General features: G+C 38.8%; 4 protein-coding genes across 34 annotated transcripts in view; 3 read left to right on the top strand and 1 right to left on the bottom strand.

Annotated features, from left to right (window-relative positions):
* The window catches only part of LOC106882308 (epidermal retinol dehydrogenase 2), a 48,335-nt gene extending 35,833 nt beyond the window's left edge, over positions 1-12,502 (top strand). The window contains exons 4-6 of one of the 9 annotated variants that reach the window (XR_001410981.3): positions 6,067-6,192; positions 8,955-9,142; positions 12,101-12,502. Coding sequence is in view for 4 of the 9 variants with exons in the window: in XM_014932938.3 (XP_014788424.1) it covers positions 6,067-6,192; positions 12,101-12,191 (217 nt within the window). In the remaining 5 variants the exon portion in view is untranslated. Of the gene's footprint in view, positions 217-6,066; positions 6,225-8,951; positions 9,143-12,100 lie in introns of those variants that run through there. The other 8 variants (XR_001410980.3, XR_008263695.2, XR_016241106.1 and 5 more) reach the window with 8 other exon arrangements.
* On the top strand, positions 1,012-2,463 carry LOC149136601 (uncharacterized). The gene has a single exon (XM_089349285.1). The coding sequence runs from the start codon at positions 1,012-1,014 to the stop codon at positions 2,461-2,463; it is 1,452 nt and encodes a 483-aa protein (XP_089205411.1).
* Positions 2,496-5,639, top strand: LOC149136600 (uncharacterized). Its single transcript, XM_089349261.1, has one exon. It carries the CDS (start codon positions 2,498-2,500, stop codon positions 3,902-3,904), a length of 1,407 nt encoding a protein of 468 aa, XP_089205387.1. The 5' UTR covers positions 2,496-2,497; the 3' UTR covers positions 3,905-5,639.
* Positions 12,503-16,278: 3,776 nt separating the features above from the next.
* Positions 16,279-21,642, bottom strand: part of LOC106874806 (F-box only protein 16) — a 333,993-nt gene continuing 328,629 nt past the window's right edge. For 20 of the 23 annotated variants that reach the window (XR_016241102.1, XR_016241104.1, XR_016241100.1 and 17 more), the window contains one exon: positions 16,279-20,656. Coding sequence is in view for 17 of the 23 variants with exons in the window: in XM_089349270.1 (XP_089205396.1) it covers positions 20,592-20,656 (65 nt within the window). In the remaining 6 variants the exon portion in view is untranslated. The remainder of the gene's footprint in view (positions 20,657-21,642) is intronic. The other 3 variants (XR_016241101.1, XR_016241099.1, XR_016241103.1) reach the window with 1 other exon arrangement.

The following is a 21,642-nucleotide window of genomic DNA, read 5'->3' as shown; positions in this document are numbered from 1 at the left end:
GAAAAACCACTTTGCTGGGTGTGGTGTTATGGGCTGTGATGAGCTATGTGTTGTTGGTGGAGAGAGATGAAGCAAATGGAAGTGAAGCCAGACCGGAAGTCGGTCACACGCTGTCGAATGCCAGCATGTGGGGGCAGTCAGAAGACAGAGAGCTTACGAGGAAGACGTGTTTTGATCTGGAGCGATTGTTTACTCTGCCAAGGTCGACGAGGTAAGGTCCTAGCGTTTCATTCTGTCCTTTTGCTTCTTGTCTTTTTCCTCCATCACACCACAAGCTATTTCGGCCCATAAAAAAAATTTAAAAAAAAAAAAAAAAATGAGTGTAGTCCGGATTTCAAGCGATGTGATTAAACCGTTTTGTGGTGACACGGACGTGGTTGTGTGGATAAAAAAGATGAAGCTGGTCGCGACGCTCCACGGGATAGGCAACTTGGCAAGCTTTTTACCACTGTACTTAGATGGTCCGGCGTTGGCGCTATTTTTAGAGATGGAAGAGAGGGACCAACTTAACGTGGAAAAAATTGAAATCCGCTTGATGGAGGCCTTTGCAGAAGGAATGTTTGAAGCGTATGCTCGCCTGGGGAGAGCAAAGTGGACTGGCGAACAGGTCGACGTGTTTGCCAACGAACTTAGGAGATTGGCTAAACTGGCGGGGTACGAGGGAGAATCGCTAAATCGGACAGTTAAGTTGGCATTTGTGACTGGTTTTCCTGACCACATGTCGGTGGAATTGCAGAAAGTGCCGGACGTGAACGCCATGCCCATGGTGGATATAATAACGAGGGCCCGCATGTTAGTTTCGTGTTGTAGATTGACGCCGTTGGCAGCAACTGCAACAGCAAAAGGTGGCCGACCAAGGAGTAGCGGAGAGGGGTCGAACAAGGAACGTGTGCGACTGTTCAAAGGATAGTGTTTCCGGTGTCAGGGCCCGCACATGGTGCGAGACTGCAAGTTACCCAAGCCTGAGGTCATTTGCTACCGTTGTCGAGAAACGGGACATATAGCCAGCGAATGTCTGCAGGGAAACGGTCTAAGGGAGACTACTGTGCCAGTGGTCATCCCTTTCGATCAATAGAGGCGCGTTTTTTGCTACCCGTTGTTGAGGTGCTGGTGGAGGGGAAGATGTCGCGAGCCCTAGTGGACACAGGCTGTACAACAACCCTGATGACTCCGGGAGTAGTAGAGACGTGGAGTGAAGAAAGCAGAGTGAGGGCAGTCGACGGAAGAGAGGTACACTGTGAAGGCATTACTGAGGTGCAGGGAACAAAGTTGACGCTGCAAGCAATTGTAGTTGGCCACTTGGTGGATGAGATTGACGTGGTGATGGGGATGGATGCAATCACCCGTTTAGGAGGTGTCACTGTCAATGAGGCCGGTGTGACTTTTGGGGTCGCAGGGAAACCGTGTATGGCGACACCGTGCATTGGTGAGAACCGTGAAGAAAACTATGCAGCGCACACCATTGAAAACCAGGATTTTTGTGCTGCCTTCGATGGCCAGAGGTGGACAGTGGAGTGGCACTGGAGGGGAGAGCCCCCGACGTTAAAAAATAAAGTGGGCTGCTACCAGCATACTTTGAAAGGAGATGCCAGAAGCGAGTTCAAGGGGGATGTGGAGCGGTGGATTAAGGAGGGCATATTGATCCCTTGGGAAGAAGAAGTAGAGAGCAGAGTCCTGCTGCTGATGGCGGTGGTACAGCCCACAAAGCATAAGGTCAGACCAGTGCTTGACTTCCGAGAGCTGAATGACCACATATCATGTCATACGGGCAGCGAGGCCACAGATGTCTGCGGGGAGACCTTACGAGAATGGAGGCAAATGACAGGGGCCTCCACGATCGTCGATTTGAAGTCGGCATACCTGCAGGTGCATGTGGCTGAGAGACTGTGGAAGCATCAGCTTGTCAGGTATAAGGGCCGGACATACTGTTTGACCAGGCTGGGGTTTGGGCTAAATTCGGCGCCAAAAATTATGGCAACAATTCTCAAGGCCATCCTGGGAAAGGTGGACAGAGTAAAAAGGGCCACCAATTTGTACATCGATGACATCCATGTGGATGAAACCATAATGCCAGCAACGGAGATCATAGGCCACCTGAAGAATTTTGGACTGGTCGCCAAGCCACCAGAGACCATGGAGGGAGGCGCTGCACTGGACCTCAGGCTACGGAGAGACAAGGCCGGCGCATTGGTGTTTTGGCGAGGGAACGAGATCCCCGAACTGGGCACCAGCATGAGTAGACAGGAACTGTTCTCAGTGTGTGGGAAGCTGGTGGGACACTACCCGGTTGCAGGATGCCTCCGAACAGCATGTAGCTTCATCAAGAGACGAGCCAAAGGAGCAAAGTGGAATGACAGAGTGGGGGAGAAAACGACCGACATGATGCAGGAAGTCTTGAGCAGAGGATCCATTGAGGGGCAGTTGGTATGTTCCCAAATCAAAGAGCGGGATCGTTTGGTGTGACGCCAGTAGCATCGCAATAGGGATTGTCTTAGAAATGAGAGGCACAGTGGTGGAAGATGCAGCCTGGCTCAGGAAGATGGATGACTGCAACCATATCAATGTGGCAGAGTTGGATGCCGTACTGAAGGGGGTGAACCTGGCCTTGAAGTGGAGGCTGTGCACCATCGAAATTAGAACCGATTCGGCCACTGTGCTTGGTTGGGTGACGGCAGTCATCACCAATGAGCGGAGGGTGCGAACCAAAGGGGCCGCGGAGATGCTGGTAAAGCGTCGATTGGGAATATTGCGTGAGCTAACTGCTGAGTTCGATCTGAAGCTGAGCGTAATTTTTGTGCCTTCCGAAAAGAACAGGGCAGACGTCCTAACCAGGGTAAAGCGAACCTGGTTGCAGGTGCCAGAGGATGCGGAGCAGGCTGTGGCTGCAGCGTGCTATCTGAGTGACTTGGAGTTGAAGAGACTGCATACCATGCATCACATGGGAGTGGACAGGACATTGTTCCTAGCCAGGAAAGTCGACTCCGAGGTAACGAGGCGGAGCGTGCAGAGAGTGGTTAGCAGCTGTGACAGGTGCCAGTCTATTGACCCTGCTTTGGGCGTACATGAGGCAGGAAGTATTCCAGTGGACCACAACTGGAAACGACTGGCAGTGGACATAACATACTACCGGCAGGGGTCATACTTCTCAATAGTTGACTGCAGACCGGGGCGGTTGGCCATATGGAGGGAGATGAAGATGGGGACTGCAGAGGAAATTGTGAGAGTATTAAATGAGATATTCATGAAACGAGGTCCCATGGATGAGCTGCTGCTGGATAATGGCACTGCATTTCGCTCGGAGGTGCTGAAAGAAATGCTTGACGGGTGGCAGGTCAGCCGCTTCTTCAGGGCGGCATACCAGCCAAGTGGAAATGGAGTGGTGGAAAGGCATCATCGTACCATCAAGACCATGGCAGAGAGGGGCCACATTTCGCCAATCGAGGCCGTATTTTGGTACAATATGTCGCCCAGGTCAGGACAGGCTGAGGAGTCGGTGCCACACAGGGCAATATTCAGGTATGAGTGGAGGCATCTGTGTATTGCATCAATGCGACTCGGGGGAGAAGAAGAGCACACCTTTGTGCAAATCGGGGAAGAAGTTTGGGTAAAACCCCCAAATGCACGGTGTACATCACAATGGGGTAAAGGAACTATAACCTCCATCAATTCAAAGAACGTCTCGGTCGATGGTATGCCATGCCATGTTTTGGATATGCGGAAGATTGTCAATGCTTCAGAGGATGGAACCAGCAATAGTGAGCAAGATGATGAAGACAGCAGCAGTAGGCAAGATGATGAAGGCAGCGCGCCAGGAACTCAGGCCAGTCCCGGGGTCGCACAGCGACCACAGAGACAGAGGGAGTGGCACCCTCCTCCCTGGTTGGCTGATTACGAAACCAATTAAGGTAGTTTGGGAGCGAGGAGTGAGTGGGAGAGCCGATTGAATGATCTATAGATCAGGGGGGGGGGCGTGTGGTGTTATGGGCTGTGATGAGCTATGTGTTGTTGGTGGAGAGAGATGAAGCAAACGGAAGTGAAGCCAGACCGGAAGTCGGACACATGCTGTCGAATGCCAGCACGTGGGGGCAGTCAGAAGACAGAGAGCTTACGAGGAAGACGTGTTTTGATCTGGAGCGATCGTTTACTCCGCCGCAATCGACGAGGTAAGGTCCTAGCGTTTCATTCTGTCCTTTTGCTTCTTCTTGTCTTTTTCCTCCATCACACCACACTGGGAATCAGTATTGAAGTGATGATGATGTCATATCTGCCTTTGATGACTTTTTTGATCAACAGGATGAAAGCTTTTTCACTAATGAGATCAGAACACTGCAACACTGATGGAAGAAATGTGTGGACTGTAAAGGAGACTATAGCGTAACTGGCCCTGATTGAGGAGACCTCACTACCACTCATACAAGAATTGCAAGGACAAATTCTGGCAGCCAAGGCCAAGGCCAAGGAGAACTGCTTCATCAAAGCAAAGAAGCTCCCGAACCAGCTGAAGGATAAAAACAACTCTTGTCTGGACCAGTTGCACAACAGAACAACAGGTGGCTTGCCTATAATCCATGTAATGTTCCATGTATTATGCAAACCAAGTTTTCCTAAACTGTGATGGTTTTTGGGTGTGTCTCCAATGAAGGTGACATCACGCTGCTCCACATCTTTGAACAGGACCTTAGACTCAATTTAGATAGCTATGTGAAGCTGCTAGAGACTGTGGTTAATCCCTGGCTGGAGAGGATTGCTACTGAAAAACCATATGTGTGGCAGTAAAATTTGGTTCTTTACCATACCTCCAGAAAGTCAGATGTTGTTAGATAATTTCTACAACTTCACCAGCTCCAATTTCTGGCCTCCTAAACTCCTCAATTGTAATCCCATGAATTACTACATGTTGGACAGTTGAAATAGACACCAACTGCACTCCTCGCATCATTAAGGCCGAGCTGGTGGCCAACATCAATGGAATATTTGAAGATCTTCCCAGGGACATAGTGAGGATCACATGTACTTGATTCTGGAGCCATCTTAAGGCTGTGATGAAAGCTGAAGGTGGCTACTTTGAGTAAACTGTTATCTCCCAGTCATAATCTAGTTGATATATTTTGATTTCTTAAAATACTTTTATTTTTGGATGGGATATTGTGTTTTCTTTTCCTTTTATGCAAACTGTCAAATTCATATACATGTAATTTCCCAGCCTATATCACCACTTACATTGTTAATGTTGGTTTTGCTGTAGTTGAACAGATGTGTATGTCTTTTCATGCTCTGCATGTCAGTAGTCATCTCAGTTGTTTGTCATCTCCTAAGTGAGGTCCAATATCCTGAGATCAGTCTTCACCACTTCATCCCATATCTTCTGGGATCTCCCTCTTTCACAGGTTCATCCACCTACTTGGAACATGCTGCACTTTGTTATACAGTTGTCTTCTTTCATAAGCACTACACACTTGTACATCACTGTCTTCTCTTGTACACCACATCTGATACTTAGTTATTCTCTCAGCATATTTGTACTCAATCAATCACATACACTAATGATACACAGCTAGTGGAGTATGCTCACTTGATTTCTTTTTAGTCCTCTGTTTACAAGGCCCATGTACAGGGAAAAGTGCATGCAACAAAAGGAGGGAAAATGAAATTAAAAGAGAGAGAGAGAGAGAGGGCGAGAGAGAGAGAGGGCGAGAGAGAGAGACAGTGTGTGTGTGAGTTGTATTAAAAACAATATGTTAGAATTTGTTTTTTTTAAAGGAATTTTATCAGTTAAGAGAGTATCCCAATTATGCTTTGTGAATTACTGCAAAGTACATGAACAACATGGAATTTTTAGGATGTAACTGATGGTTTTGCAATGTTAAAAGGCTAATTCCTATAGGTACACTATTGTTCCAAATTAAATTTAAAGGACTAATAAAGATATATGAAAATCTCTTAATAAAAAGACTGAAACTTGAAGAAAAGCTGTTCCCTATTTACACATATGTTCACATACATTCATTAAATGTTTTTATTTTACCTACATAATAATGAATGTTAATATACTATTTTGCTTTATAGATTTCCTCCTATCTGCCCATTTATGGAATTGGATTATGTTGTGAATAAGTCAATGCAGGCCATTCTGACTAACCAGTACATACTCTGTTTACCAAGACTTGTATACTTTCAAGCTGTATTTAAAGCGTAAGTGGCTCTAAACAAAGAAGTACCAATCAGTAAGAATTTAGACTGTCTACTAAAGAGCCTATGGTTCAATTCTAATCAAGTAACTTAGTTCATCTAGATGTAAATAGATATAATAGGTAATGATGAGTAGGTATAAGCATAGAAAGCATTGTACCACTGACCATTAGATAGCTGTGCTGAATTCAAACCTTCTTTCTTTGATATCAGTTGATGTGGTTGAGGCTGACTAATTTAACTTGTTGAGAATACTTTGCATCATGACAAAGTTGTTCCCTATGAGCTTTTACATTATAAGTCCCATTCAACTTTTTCATTTTCAACTCTAAGCAGCTTTTGGGATCAAATCAGTCAACTGTCCACTTTCCTTACAAATCTGTGACAATGAGTTTGTTTGTGAAATTAATATCTATTTATAAGGAGACAAATAGATAATTTATAAAAGAAAATAGCAGAGAAGCTGTTCTGTGCATAGAAATAGAGAATTCTCTATCAGAAATTTTCAGCCCCATTACCTACTCATGATTTATAATTAAAAATAGAAATATTCTAATTGTTTATTTATTATTATAATCCACTGCATTTTACCTTAAAAAAATATCATCCTCTCCACTTTCCAAGTTGTGCAGATCAGATCTCTGTATCTGAATTTTAAGACCATTTCATATTTATGACATTTCTATATTATCTTACAGTACCTTATTTAGTACATTATATCAATTACAGTTTTAGGATCTTACCAATATCACTGTATTCATTTTGTTAGTATGAGACAGTGTTTAGTGTTTTGGTTTGTTCATTTTATTCATTTATCATTTGATATGATATACGACTTCTCATCGTCAATTTTATATCTGAACTGTTATATTATCAAACGTTCCTGATGGTCTCTTATTACTCTCCAACTGTGTATCTTCAACAAGCACTCCATGATATCTCTATTTAATAATTCCTACGACCTGTACACTATAACTGCACATATGACACTCTTCTCAGACTGTACTGTGCATGCACATTTATACTAAATAGTATAGTTCACTTAGCCAATCACAGGGGTGTACAGATTCCCCATAAAACACCTCCCCCCTATGAGATTGGCTTTCCTTTTATTTATTTATATATTTTGTTTTATTGGAGAGAAATTCCTTGGGGAGAAATTGGCCTAGTTTTTCGTTTAGAATCAATCTCTAACATTTCTGTCCTCTTTCTCTTTCCAGTTGACTTGCCCTTTCCTGCAGCAATGGAATATCAAATATATCAAAGTATTTTCATAGGCTCTTGCTGCCTTTCTCGTCCTTCTGTGTATCTCTTTTTTATTTGATTTACATGTCTCTCATGCTCACATGTCTGCCCTTTCATCATATATGTTACTTTACCAAGACGTTTGGTTATTCGTCCTTGTTCCCAACTTTGTTTTCCATATTTGTACCTTTTAAAAAATACTGCGTCACCTATATTGAAATAGTTTGTATTATTAACAGTATTCTTCTGTATTTGTTGTTTCTTTCCTGGTAACAATTTATCAAATACTGATTGTACCTTTCTGGTGACCATTAATTCAGCGGGTGATATACCCGATTGTGTGTTGGGGTTTGGCTTTATTCTATTTTTGAACTCTTTTGCTGTAAATTGTGTGCCATTGTCCGGGACACCAAAACTTGCAAATATTTCATCCCAAAATTCAGTAGTTATTTTCATATTTGGTTTCCTGCACTTACAAATTTTAGGCCATTTTGTGTAGCTATCTACCACTACCAGATAATATACACCTGCAAAATCTATGAGTAGTCTAGACCACAGTATATGTCTTTGGCCACGGCTGAATCTTACTTGAGGTGCCTTAGCTACCAGGGCACATCCCCTACATGCTTTCACCAGTTTCTCAATATCTTTATCCACACTAGGCCAGTAAATGTTAACTCCTTATGAGGGACTTCATCCTTGCACTTCCAGGATGTCTTACATGAAATTCTTTTAGCATTCTATTTTGTAGTACAACAGCTATCACAACCCTCTGAGTGTATATGAACACGTTATCACACATCAAATAGTATTTTGAACCTGTGTTACGCTCAGTGACATAAATTTTTGTATTTGTCTCATTCATTATTATTTTTTTTCGTTTCGTTAATAAATGCATCTTTTTCTGCTTTACTTTTTATCTCTTCTAATATGACTGGTAATTCCCACACAACATTACAGAGAATATTTTTTAATTCAATTTCTGCTTTTAACGCTGTTATTACTGTATCTTCTAGCGGTTCCTTATACTTCAGGATCAATCTCAACAGCCTGTCTGCATGTCCCAATTTCTTTGAAGGCAAAAATTCCATTTTGAAATCATAATTTAATAAGGTAGTCCCCCAGCATTATAATCGATTGGCTGTGTGTGTGGGGACACCTTTTTTTGATCCATATATCATTAATAGTGGATGGTAATCTGTCTGCAAGGTAAACTTTCTGCTGTGCAAGAATTTATGAAATTTCTTCACTACAAAGATAATGGCTAGTGCCTCTTTCTCTATCTGGCTGTAATATTTTCCCACCGATAGTAATGCAGGTGACGCATGTGCAATCGGTTTTACGTTACCATCTTTCAATTTATGTTAGATTACTGCTCTGATCCCAGACTTGCTAGCATCTGATGCTACAATTATTTTTAGTTTCAGATCAAAATGTGCTGATATTAACATTTTTTTAAATCTCTTCAAATGCTTTTTGGCATTCGTCAGTCCAACACCATTTCACATCTTTTTCAGCAGTTTGTTTAATGGTGCTAAGAGTTCATGCATTCTTGGAATATACATTTGATAATAACTTGCAAGACCTAGAAAAGCTTGTAAGGTCGTTATATTAGTTGGAGGAGGCATATCTTTAATTGCGTCTGCCCTCGATGGGTCCGGTCATCATCCATTCCTGTCGATAATTTGTCCTAAATACTTAATTTCAGGTAAGAAAAATTTACATTTTTCCTCACTCAGTGTGAAGCTGTAATCTCTTATTTTTTCAAAAACACACTTTACGTGCTCGACATGCTGATCATGAGATGCACTTTTAATTAATATATCATCCAGGTATGGAATTGCGAATTCACAGTCCGCTAACATTATATCCATAACCTGTTGAAAAATTGCAGATGTAACTTTTATTCTGAAAGGAAGACAGTTAAATTTGTATAACCCTTTGTGTGTATTTATCGTTAACAGCTTGGACCATTCTTCATCTACCTGCAGCTGTAAATAAGCTTCTGATAAATCCAATTCAGAAAAGAGTTTGCCTTCATTAAGCTTGGCAAGAATCTCCTCTGGACTTAGTAAAGGATAGTTATAAGTTTCCAGACATTAATTATATCCCATCGAAAAATCAGCTCAGACCCTTATTTTGTTATTTTTCTTTTTATGTACACAGTTGGTGCTGCACATTCTGAATAGTCTAATTTTTATATTACACCAATATTCTCAAGTCTTTTCTATTCTTTTTCTACTTGATTCAGTGCCACAAAAGGCACAGCTCTCTTTGGTTTAAAAACCAGAATGGCATTTTCTTTTAGTTGGAATTTCACTTTTATTTTCATACATGTACCAAGTTCCTCTGAAAAAACATCAGGATATATTTTTTAAAATTTCATTTTTAACTGTTTGAACTGGTGTGCGACACATTCACATTATTACAGAAAATACTTATGGGCAAATCCCACAAATTAAATGTCTCCATTCACTCTGTACCAAACAGATTCATGGCATTTTCTGATATGTGGACCTTCACTTTGAATGTCTTCCCATGAAATGTTACATCTGGCTTCAATTCACCCAGGAATTGAACTTACTGTCCAGAGACTCCACAAGCTATTTGCTTTGTTTTCTTCCAAGTTTCAATATTTATTATTGAGATATCGCTCCTTGTGTCTAGTTGTAATCTTGTATGTACATTATTAATTTTTACTGATACAAATTTTCGTTTTTTTGTCTCACCATCTGTTTTCATTGAAAACACTTTATTTGTTTGTCCATTCAACCTTTTCTTTTTCGCCCAACACTGTGACTGCTTATGACCCATTTTGCCACAAGCAAAACATTCTTTATTCCTAAAGGAGCAGTACCTTTTGAAGTGCAACTCGCCACAACCTTAACATGGTTTGGGCCTTGTTTGTTTTATATTTTTGTTTGTTATAGGTCAACATGCCTGTACATTTATATTATTATTTTCAATGTTCTCAATATCCTGCTGTAGGTTGATACGTTGACATTCTTTTGCCACTTTTTGCAAGGTTAATTCAGTGTCTTGTGTCAATTTTGTTAATATTCTCGCTTGTATTTCTGCATCCTCACTTGCAGTTAGTCCTTTGACAAATATCAAACATTTAAACATATCTGGGGACAACTCTCCTAATTTGAATTTTTCGCATGCTTTGTTTACAATTCCTGCATATGTAACAATGTCATCATTTTCATTTTTAAAAAAATTTAGGTATTCCCAATGTATGTTGAATAGCGAGCACTTTTCACTGAATATATTAGTTAATATTTTAATTGTTTCTTCAAAAAAAAATTTCTGGCAGCTTTTTTAGTAGAATAAAGTTGCAGTATTTCTCGTGCTCTGACAGAACTAGTTTATGCAAAAGAAGTCTTACCTTCTTTTCGTTTGTTCAGCCTTTGCACTTTTCTTTAAATATTTCTTCATACCTTCTATAGTATGAAGAAAAGGTAATCCCATCTTTGGGATTATACAGGAATTTTTCAATGGAGTTGGCTACTCCATCCGCTGAATGCGATGCTACTGCCTTCTTAGCAATAACTCTATCAACTGCTGGCTTAGCTGTTGTTGTTGCTGTTGTTGTTCATGGTATTCTTGCTGCTGTTGTAACAGCTGCTGCTGCAACTGTTGTTGCTTCACAACAGAAGCTAGTAGTTCTTCCATTTTGACTCTCCTACAAGTTCGTAATCTTGTTACCGCTGATATAACAACACCATTATACAGTGGGAGATATCCTGATCGCCACTGATATGACGTAATGACTTTTCATCGTCACTGTTATATCTGAACTGTTATGATATTAAACATTCCTGATGTTCTCTTATTACTCTCCGACTGTGTATCTTCCATTTCTTTATTGCCCACAAGGGGCTAAACATAGAGGGGACAAACAAAGGGGTTAAGTTGATTACATCGACCCCAGTGCGTAACTGGTACTTAATTTATCGACCCGAAAGGATGAAAGGCAAAGTCGACCTCGGCGGAATTTGGACTCAGAACGTAATGGCAGACGAAATACCGTGAAGCATTTTGCCCGTTGTGCTAATGTTTCTGCCAGCTCGCCGACTGTGTATCTTCAACAAGCACTCCACGATATCTCTATTCAATAATTCCAACGACCTGTACACTATGACTGCGCATGCTCATTTATACTAACTAGTATAGTTCACTTAGCCAATCACAGGGGGTGTACGGATTCCCCATACAACACTATTTTATAATATTCCACTACCTCCATTTCACTTTTGAAATTATAGAACAGAGATCCTTTCAGAATAGGTGTTTAGTGAAGCATGGCCTGCAGAGTTGAAAAATAATTAGAAAATGTATTCTAATCAATAACTTAGGGGACAATAAAAGGGTCCTTTCATTATATCTTTTATTAAAAAATTATCTTTACCTTTATGGCCATTATTTTTTCACTGTAACAGTTTTACACCCATTGTTCTATGAAAGCATTGTATAGACTCTTGTCAGTTTTCTAACTGGAATAAAAGTTTAAAAGTACTCAATTTATTCAAAAGAAATGAAATGTTTAGTGCTTAAAAATTTTTTTGTTACTCAGAGGGTGCTAATTGAAATAGTAAAACCTAAATCATAATCCCCCCCCCCCCCCCCCAATGTATTAATAAATTTTCTCATTTTTCTTTTACAGAATTTTACCAACTGAAGCCTGGATTGCCTCTTGTAGGTTTTTTGGTACCATGACTTTTATGGATAGTTTTGTTGGTAATAAAAAAGACTGAACTGGACTAGGACTAGGAATTATTTATTAATTTAACTTTAGATTGGTTTGAAGCCTGAACTTAACTAATCAAAATCTTTCTTGTATTACCTCTGACATACTTTCCATCAAACATTATTTCTTGTTTTCTCAGATCATGCTTAAACATTTCTCTCTATATATTCCTTTGACAATATTTCTGCCCCAGCTACAACAAAATCCTGATCTACTTCTCAATAATTACTTGTCACTTTCTAGGAGCTAGAGAAAAGACACTAATCTTTCATTTAAGTTTGTACTCAGTATCTTTATATTAAACTCATTTCTCTCTCACTCTTAAGTATTGTTACCTTTTTAGATGGAGTAGATTGTTGTTGAGCCACTCAGAAAGCTGTGATCTCACTTGGTAGTAGACCCGGACTTTAAATACGTTTATTGTGGCCACACATATATACACAATGGAATGATAAATAGAATGGTTGGTGTGTAGAGGCCATGGTCTTATGTGCTTTGCTCCTATCTGCAAACTACCCTGTGGTATAGGAGAGAGCCAGTCTAGTTGCGTTCTCACAGCTTGCGTGTCAGAGCAGAAAAGAAGAAGAGATGAGGTCACGTGTCAGGATCTCACATTTTCACGCCGTCTAGTGGACTTGTTTTTACTTGCTGTCAAAGGGGTGTAACTGTACCTATGGAGGCCCCCTGTTAGACCGGAAGCGGTTGATTAATAAGTGTAGGTGGAGTGTGGACTAGGAGGGTACAGAAGAAGGAACCATGGCAAAACAGTTGTATGAACAATTGAGAAAAAAATACAATGCAAATATATACTAGGAAGAAAGGTGTGCAATCAAATAGAACAAGGCATATATGTACAATGATACAGAAAGAAGAAAATGTGAATGCAGTGTCTACAGCAGCATAAGTCTATTCTTCAGAACAGTCACTGGCAAGGCAAAGTTAAGAAATGTAAATAGTCTGAGACAATTTCTTCAGTCAATGAACTGATCTGCCAGAATGTGTCTCGTAAGGTAAAGAATGTGTTTTGTGTAGTTGGTGTTTTGGTAAATGGAGGTGGTGCTTGTGGGAGTGGAGGTGGCAGTGTTTGTGGAATGATAGGTCTGTCAGCAAGTGGCATAAATGTTTCAGAAACAGCTTTTTTTATTCTGTCGATAAAGACAGTCTCTTTTTTCCCCATGAATGTCCACAGTGAGCAGTTTCGGTGTGCTTTTAAGAACGCAACAGGGTCCACTGTAGGTAGGTGCGAGTGGTCCTTTGACGGCATTGTTTCTTACAAACACTTGAGTCCAGGTAGAAACATTCAGAGGTACTGCAGAGGAATTAGACTGATCACGAGGAAGCATTGGTGGCAGGTCAGAAAAGAATGACCTGAGTTGCGTGACGTAAGATGTGGGGTCCGCATTTGTCCAGGAAGTGCTAAGGTGGTACCATACAGGAGCTCAGTGGAGGAGTAGCCTAAATCGTCTTTGACAGCTGAGCGGCACCCTAGCAGAACAATGGGGAGAAACTCAGATCAACAATGAGAGTCAGGAGCCATGTGAATAATGGCTTTAAGCTGTCAGTGGAATCTTTCCACCATACCATTCATGGTGGGATGGTAACTGGTAGTGTGGATGTACTGAACTCCAAGCAATCTCAAAAGCTCAAAGAACAGACAAGCTTCAAATTGACATCCACGATCAGTAGTAATTCTAGAGGGTACTCCGAAGTGAGATATTCACCCAGAGATGAGTGCTCTGGAAACTGTTTCTGCTGAAATATCAGTGAGAGAGATAGCTCCAGGCCATTTGGAGAAACAGTTGATGCAGGTCAATATATAAGTAAATCTGCAACTGACCAACCAGGTCGATGTGTATGTGACGGAACCTGGTGTCCGGTGGCTGGAAGTGTCCAAAAGGTGCTTTCACATGCTAATGCACCTTGGAACGCTGACATGGTAGACAGGCATGTGACCAAGCAGTAATAGACTATCGCATATTCGACCAGAAAAAGTGGGCAAAGGTAAGCTTTACTGTGGCCGCAATGCCTGGGTGTGACAGTGAATGCAGTGCTTCAAAAACAGCACGACGGTAGCATTTAGGAATGAGGGGTCGTGGTGATCTGGTAGAAACCTCGCAGAGAATGGTTCCTTCAGAAAAGACAGAAGCAGGCGTTCAAACTTGCAGCAGGAAAACTGTGGTAAAAAGATGTCCAGAGAGTCCAAAATGCCATAGCAACCAAATCAATCAAAGCAGGAGACAACAATGTACTGATAGGCAGGTGAGATAAGGCATCGGTGGGAATGTTGTCAGTGCCAGCAATGTGGCAAATGTCACTAGTGAACTGTGATATATAGTCCAATTGCCTTGTTTCTTTGGGCAAGTACCAGTCCTTTTTTGCAAAGTGAGTGAACATTAGTGGTTTGTAGTTGGTGAACATCATGATATCTCTGCCTTCAAGAAGATAAGAGAAATGCTTCACCACCAAGTAAACTGCTTAGTTCAGCATTTTTCAGCTGGCATAAGAAGAAGACTAATGGCTGGCTTCGGCTGTTGACAGCCGAAATCAACCATTAGCTCTAAAACTGAACCTATAGCAGATGATGACGCATCAACAGTAAGTGATAATTTTGCATTTGGAACAAGACGTGTGAGGAAGGATGCTTGAACAAGGTCAGCTTTGACAGATTCAAAAGCTTAGACGGCTGTAGGAGACAACATTATCTGGGTATCTTTCTTCCGCTGATCTTTCAATAGTTTGGTCAAGGGAAGCAACTTCTCCGCACATTTAGGAATGAAGTACTCTTTACTCTTTTACTTGTTTCAGTCATTTGACTGTGGCCATGCTGGAGCACCGCCTTTAGTTGAGCAAATTGACTCCAGGACTTATTCTTTGTAAGCCTAGTACTTATTCTATCGGTCTCTTTTGCCGAACCGCTAAGTTATGGGGATGTAAACACACCAGCATCAGTTGTCAAGTGATGTTGGGGGGACAAACACAGACACACAAACATATACACACACACATACATATATATATATATATATATATATATATATATATATATATATATATATATATATAGGAGGGGGCTTCTTTCAGTTTCCGTCTACCAAATCCACTCACAAGGCTTTAGTCGGCCCAAGGCTATAGCTGAAGACACTTGCCGAAGGTGCCACACAGTGGGACTGAACCCAGAACCATGTGGTTCGTAAGCAAGCTACTTACCACACAGCCACTCCTATGCCTATAGGACCAGCCCATTGACCATAATAATTAACTAAACCAATAAAATTTGAGTTGTTTTAAGGAAATAGGAGGAGACAAGCGTTTGATGGCTTCCACTTTAGAAGGAAGTGGATGAATACCGTCGGCACCAATGAGATGTCCCAAGAATTCCAAACTGGTAGAACTGAATACACACTTAGCCGGGTCGATCTTCACATCATAGGAACATAGGCGCTTAAACAGCTAGGGTTAAATGTTGGAGATGCTGGTCTGGAGTACTACTCACCATGAGGTCACATGTCAGGATCTCACATTTTCATGCCATCTAGTGGGCTTGTTTTTAATCACTGTCAAAAGGGTGTAACTGCACCTACACCTTCATTGTCAACTTCTCACTACTATAACATTGCACTTCATGTATGCATTGTATAGTACATCAATCTACATTTCAAGCTTTAGTTAAATGGTCAGTAGTTCATCTTGTCACTAATATTAAGCAGGATCCTTGACACAGATACTTTACTCTCACTAACTCAGTTTTTGTTAATGCCAGAGAAAGAAATTGCTCACTGCTGTAAGTACTGTGGTCATTGAGTAACAGACCAGTGTTTTATTAGCTTACAGTGTTAGGTTCAAATTTTTCAATGTACAAGACAAAATAGATATTGCCAATGCAAAATTATCTAAGAGACCAAATGCATATTTCAGTAGTTCCTCATTGTCAAATTCATATTAACAAGCAATCAGTAAGATTTGAATTAAAAACATTTTTTTTAAAATTCACCTTTAATTTTATGTAAAAATTTATTGTAATTTGGGAAAAAAAACCCTCAAAAACATGAAAAACCTGTAAAGTATTTTGTTTCTAAATTGAAAGTTACACACAGTTTGAAAATAATTTCATAAAATGTTTATTAAATATTAACATACATGAAAATTACAATTATCATTATTGTAAAGATTCAAATCTTTTAATATTTCAAAAATAAACTATTCTCCAGGAATATGAAAATTACAGGTGCTCTATTAATCAGTATGGAGGTGAGAATTGTGTGTCTGCAATTTCTGATTTAATCACTTGGAGACATATTTCCTTAACACGCATGCAAAGATGGCGTCATTGGTTATGATCCAATGACCTAATACATTCCAATATAGTTGACCCTTCCTTCCAACTCAACAATTTTGCCTATATTTTGATGCTGACTTTATATCTTCAATTAGGATTGTAAAATTGCAGAAATATTTGTTCTAACAATCTATAAATAAACTGATCATCAGACATTTGTAAGTATTTAGAAAAGTGCAATGGTATTCATGTCAGTCAACTCATCAAATAAACATTTAAAACTGATTGGGCAGGGAAATTGCATTTCAAAATAATGGGAATCTACATTATTTACATTTGATGGATATTTGTCCTTATCTTGTTTGTTGTTAACACAACGTTTCGGCTGATGTACTCTCCAGCCAAAATGTTGTGTTAACAATAAACAAGATGAGGACAAATATCTGTCAAATACAAATAATGTACATAATTCCCCATCTCTCAAATATAGAACTGTATAATGGGAATCTATTGGATGAAAGTGATTGACTTAGCAGAAAGGCAAGTCAAAGTTGAATTAAAGTTAAAAATTGGACAGCATAAAACATTTAATTGTATGAAAACAAGAATAGAAAAATTACAAAGAATAAAAAAGACCTAATCAAAAATAAAATGTTGCAACTAATAAAAAATAAAATTAAAATGGAAGTCAAAATTGAAAATTAGAAATTTATACAAGGGCAAATGAGTATCACAAAAACTGGTACAAAAATTAATATGAATGAAAAATACACTTATTAAAAGGGGGAGTGAATTTGCAGTCATGGTAAAAAATAGAAGAGAAATAAATAGAAGAAAAAAGGGAAATAAAGGAAGAAAGAAAAAATTGAAACTAAGAGATATATATATGTAATATATCCTGTATCCAATGCTTATATCTTTAATTAAAGGAGAGGGGTGGTAGCAATTAGAAAGCATGCAAGAGATAGGGAAATCAATTAGGAAGAATGAAGCCTAAAAACACAGACAATTAAAAACGATTAAAAATGCTGACTAAATTCAATTTCTAAATAACATGGTTATTAAAAAAATGTGTATAGAAAAAAATGTATACATCAAACTCACAGGCAAAGTATAAAAGCTGATTGAAGTAAGATGGGCTAGATTCAGATCCTAAATATTCCTAAATATACATAGCATATAGAAGTATATATATAGCATATAAAAGCACAAAAGATTCAGACAATAGCAGGCATAAGGAATGTATTCAAATGGAAAGTTGATGTAATCAAGTCTTACCTTTACATCTGTTTTGGATAATCAATGATTAATGCTTATATCATGCATATTTTGTAATGAAGTTCACTAATATTGCAGATGTATGAACAGGTACAGATTTTGAAAGACCCATAATATTCTTATCAGAGTATATTGGCAAATAACTTAGCAGAGAACATTGTTTATAAATATATGTCATTAGAAAAGCAAGACCAAAGGAAGCCTATAAAAATAGAGTGAGAAGATATGGGCTTTGGCCAGCTAATTCCAGAGAGACCCATAAATCATAACAGACCAAGGATAGGTATGAAGAGGATATAAAAGAAAATAAAATAATTCTAAAAAAGATGCTAACAAGAAATATAAGGAATACCCTCGGCTTTGAGGTGGTAAATGTAGGTGGCAAGGAAGGTAGATAATTTCCTATTAATGTTCATAAAGGAGCTACCATCTGTAACAAATCAACACTTAAAATTAATCATTAACCCAATTTAAATTCTGCAGGAGTGGGTATGTGTTGTGGTAACTATACATTTATAGACAATGTTATACTGTAGGCAATCGACCCTCAATGAACAATGGATTGGTATTCTGAAGTTGTAAGTCTTCTATTGCAGGTTACATGTAGTGCCCTATCAGCTTTTTCAAGATTGATATAGTCAGTACTACTGTTAGTCCTATCATTAATACTATGAATTAATATTCATCATCATTATTAGCATTCAAGTTTTGGGCATAATTAGGATTATTCATATTATTATAATTATTAAAGTAGTGAGCAGGTAGAATTGTTATTACACTAAACAAAATGCTTCACAGTATTTCTTTCAGTTTTATATTCTAAGTTCAAATAATTGCTAGAGTTGGCTTTGCCTTTCATCCTTTTGGGGTTGATAAAATAAATACCAGTTGAGCACTATACCCCCAAATTTCAGGCCTTGTGCCTAAAGTAGAACAAATTATTATTATAATTACTGTTATTATTACTTGTATTTGTAAGGCAGTGAACTGGTAGAATTGTTAGCACACAGGGCAAAATGCTTTGCGGAATTTCATTCACCTTGACATTCTTAGTTCAAATTCTGCTGAGGTTGACTTTAACTTTCGTCCTTTTTGGATTGATAAATTAAGTACCAATCAAAAACTAGGGTTGATATAATCGACAAGTCTCCTCCTCACAAATTTCAGACCTTGTGCCTATAGTAGAAAACATTATTACTTGGTAGTATTACCTATTAATAAAGTATACTTTTAATATTTAATATTAATAGGTAATACTACCAAGTAATAATGTTTTCTACTATAGGCACAAGGTCTGAAAGTATACTTTGTTTTTCATTATATCCCTACTTCCATTTTTGGCTCTATTAGGGTTGTATTGCTTGTAAAAATTGTACTGGTCTATATTTCCTACACTATTGCTACTGGGGTTGTTGTTACTGTTATAAGTGATATTAGGTCAACTTTGCCTTTCATCCTTTTGAGGTTGATAAAATAAGCACCAGTTGAGCACTGGGGTTGATGCTATCAAAATCCTCCCACCCCAAAATTGCCTTGTGCCAAAATTTGAAATCAATATATTGCATGGCTTAATTACCTTTTTGGTGAAGGTAGTAAAGTTTAAGTCGAGAGTGATGCTTATAAAGTTGGCTATTTTAGTACTATTTTAGTATTCTCTTTTACTCTTTTAATTGTTTCAGTTATTTGACTGCAGCCATGCTGGAGCACTGCCTTTAGTCAAGCAAATCGACCCCAGGACTTATTCTTTGGAAGCCTAGTACTTATTCTATCAGTCTCTTTTGCCGAACCGCTAAGTTACGGGGACGTAAACACACCAGCATCAGTTGTCAAGCGATGTTGGGGAGACAAACACAGACACACAAACATATACATACACATACATATATATATATGTACATATATATGACAGGCTTCTTTCAGTTTCCGTCTACCAAATCCACTCACAAGGCTTTGGTCAGCTTGAGGCTATAGTAGAAGACACTTGCCCAAGGTGCCACACAGTGGGAATGAACCCAGAACCATGTGGTTGGTAAGCAAGCTACTTACCACACAGCCACTCCTGCGCCTATTCTTTACAAAATTGCCAGATTCACAATTAATAATGGAATACCAAACATGGGAAGCCAATTACCTGTAATTTAAACTGCTGTGTGTCCCTCAGTATATTGTTTGAGAATGAAGACCTTTCTTTGATTGATTCACTGACATAATTACCTTATGTTGTCATCATTATTACAAATCAGTTTTATTACCATAAATCATAACATTCTGACCAAACATATTCACTTCTTGCCTTTATCATACCACCCCTTTAACACTCGTTTTCTGAACTGCTATGTTTTGCTGTATAGAAAAGTAGATACTATAAGAAGATAAGTATAAATATTGTTATTGTGATATAATTTTTCTATATCATCAAGCTCAACCAAAGTAAACTTACCAATTTAAATGTTACCATCTGTCTTTTGTTATCACTCTCATGTAAGTGTTTAGAGGACTATTTTCTGGGTTCCCTTCACACCCAATTATTTTCCAGCAAACACTGACTTACAGACGATCAGGTTGGACACTGACTACATCAATCTCATCAGTCTGTAGGTGCCAACAAATATTGTGGTTACTGCTAGCCCTTTCTGACTAACACATAAAGGAAAGAGATATGTGTATGAGTAGATGGAGAATAATTCAATATGATAAGAAAGCAATTTCTATTTAAACATAACATAGATTGAAAATCTCACCATTGATAATTACATACAAAAATATAAACATATAATCACATATAATCTATTTTCCAAAACTTTTATTATTATTTGAACTCTGTGGAAGAATCCAATGTACTGTGCTTTGTTTTTAAGAATCCGAATCTGTTTGGTCAGTGGCTAGTTTCCATGGTTGTGATGGAAATAGAGAATTGGCTGTGAAAAAAGAGAAAATTAAAAAAGAATTCTTTAAATTAAAAAATTAATAACTTTTTAAACACTGAATTCATGAAACACAAGAAATATAAATTAAAATATTAACTGATGTTTTTTCTTAGATCATACCTCTCTTCCAATAAAGTGTTGGAGCATTTTTTGAGGGAAACCTTTTCCAAATGACTTTATCAGTGGATTACTTTTCCTGTTGGCTTTATCTATGTTATTTTTCACTCTGTTAAGACATGTTTGTTCATTGCTAAGATCTGGATCTATACCAGGGTAAATAATTTCAGCAATAATGAAATAATGACTTCCAGCTTCTGTGACTCAGTTTCCTTCCCTCATTCCCCCAAATACATCCCCTATCATTCTCTTAATTTCTCAAACCACCAGCAACTCTTTGACCACCATAATCTGTCCTGCATTAGAAAGGCCTCAGTGATTGCAAAGTTCACTGCACCTCATGGCTTTTACACTCATCCCATACAGATGCTGCCAGTGCAGTAGCTGAATCCTTTGCTATTCTTAATGCAACTTTTTACACCAACTTTTTTAAAATGTACTACTAGCATTCCAAACTGACACACAAACATGCCAAACACCCTCGATCATTTTCTTACTTCTAAAACCCAATCTTTACCAAACTGTGCCCATCTTTGCATCTATCATATCTTCTTACTACTGCCTTATTGAAACTGTTCAACACACAATCACATACTACACAGCACTCCCTTGCCCTTGGGCCTTACAATGTTTCAATTAGTTGGATTTGCACCAGTTTTATGCTACTTATCCATAGTAGCACACATGCTTTATTTCTGACCCATCAGTAATAGCTTGGCAGGTGATTAAAACCATCTTTTTAGGTATGTATCTTTAGTTTTCACACACAACAAAATTGTAATGTCTCAAGTCTTTCAAGTGGTTTACTTGTAACTGCATCTTGGCTGTTCAGGTAAAAAAAATAAGGCCTACAGCACCAG

The sequence above is a fragment of the Octopus bimaculoides genome, chromosome 3 (assembly GCF_046866305.1).
Source record: "Octopus bimaculoides isolate indiv1 chromosome 3, ASM4686630v1, whole genome shotgun sequence".
Classification (NCBI taxonomy): Eukaryota; Metazoa; Mollusca; class Cephalopoda; order Octopoda; family Octopodidae; genus Octopus; species Octopus bimaculoides.
This window is presented reverse-complemented; position numbering and strand designations above follow the sequence as displayed.

What these genes read in the sequence shown, in the direction of transcription:
- LOC149136601 (XM_089349285.1), top strand. Translation starts at nt 1,012, where the DNA reads ATGTCTGCAGGGAAACGGTCTAAGGGAGACTACTGTGCCAGTGGTCAT.
- LOC149136600 (XM_089349261.1), top strand. Translation starts at nt 2,498, where the DNA reads ATGAGAGGCACAGTGGTGGAAGATGCAGCCTGGCTCAGGAAGATGGAT.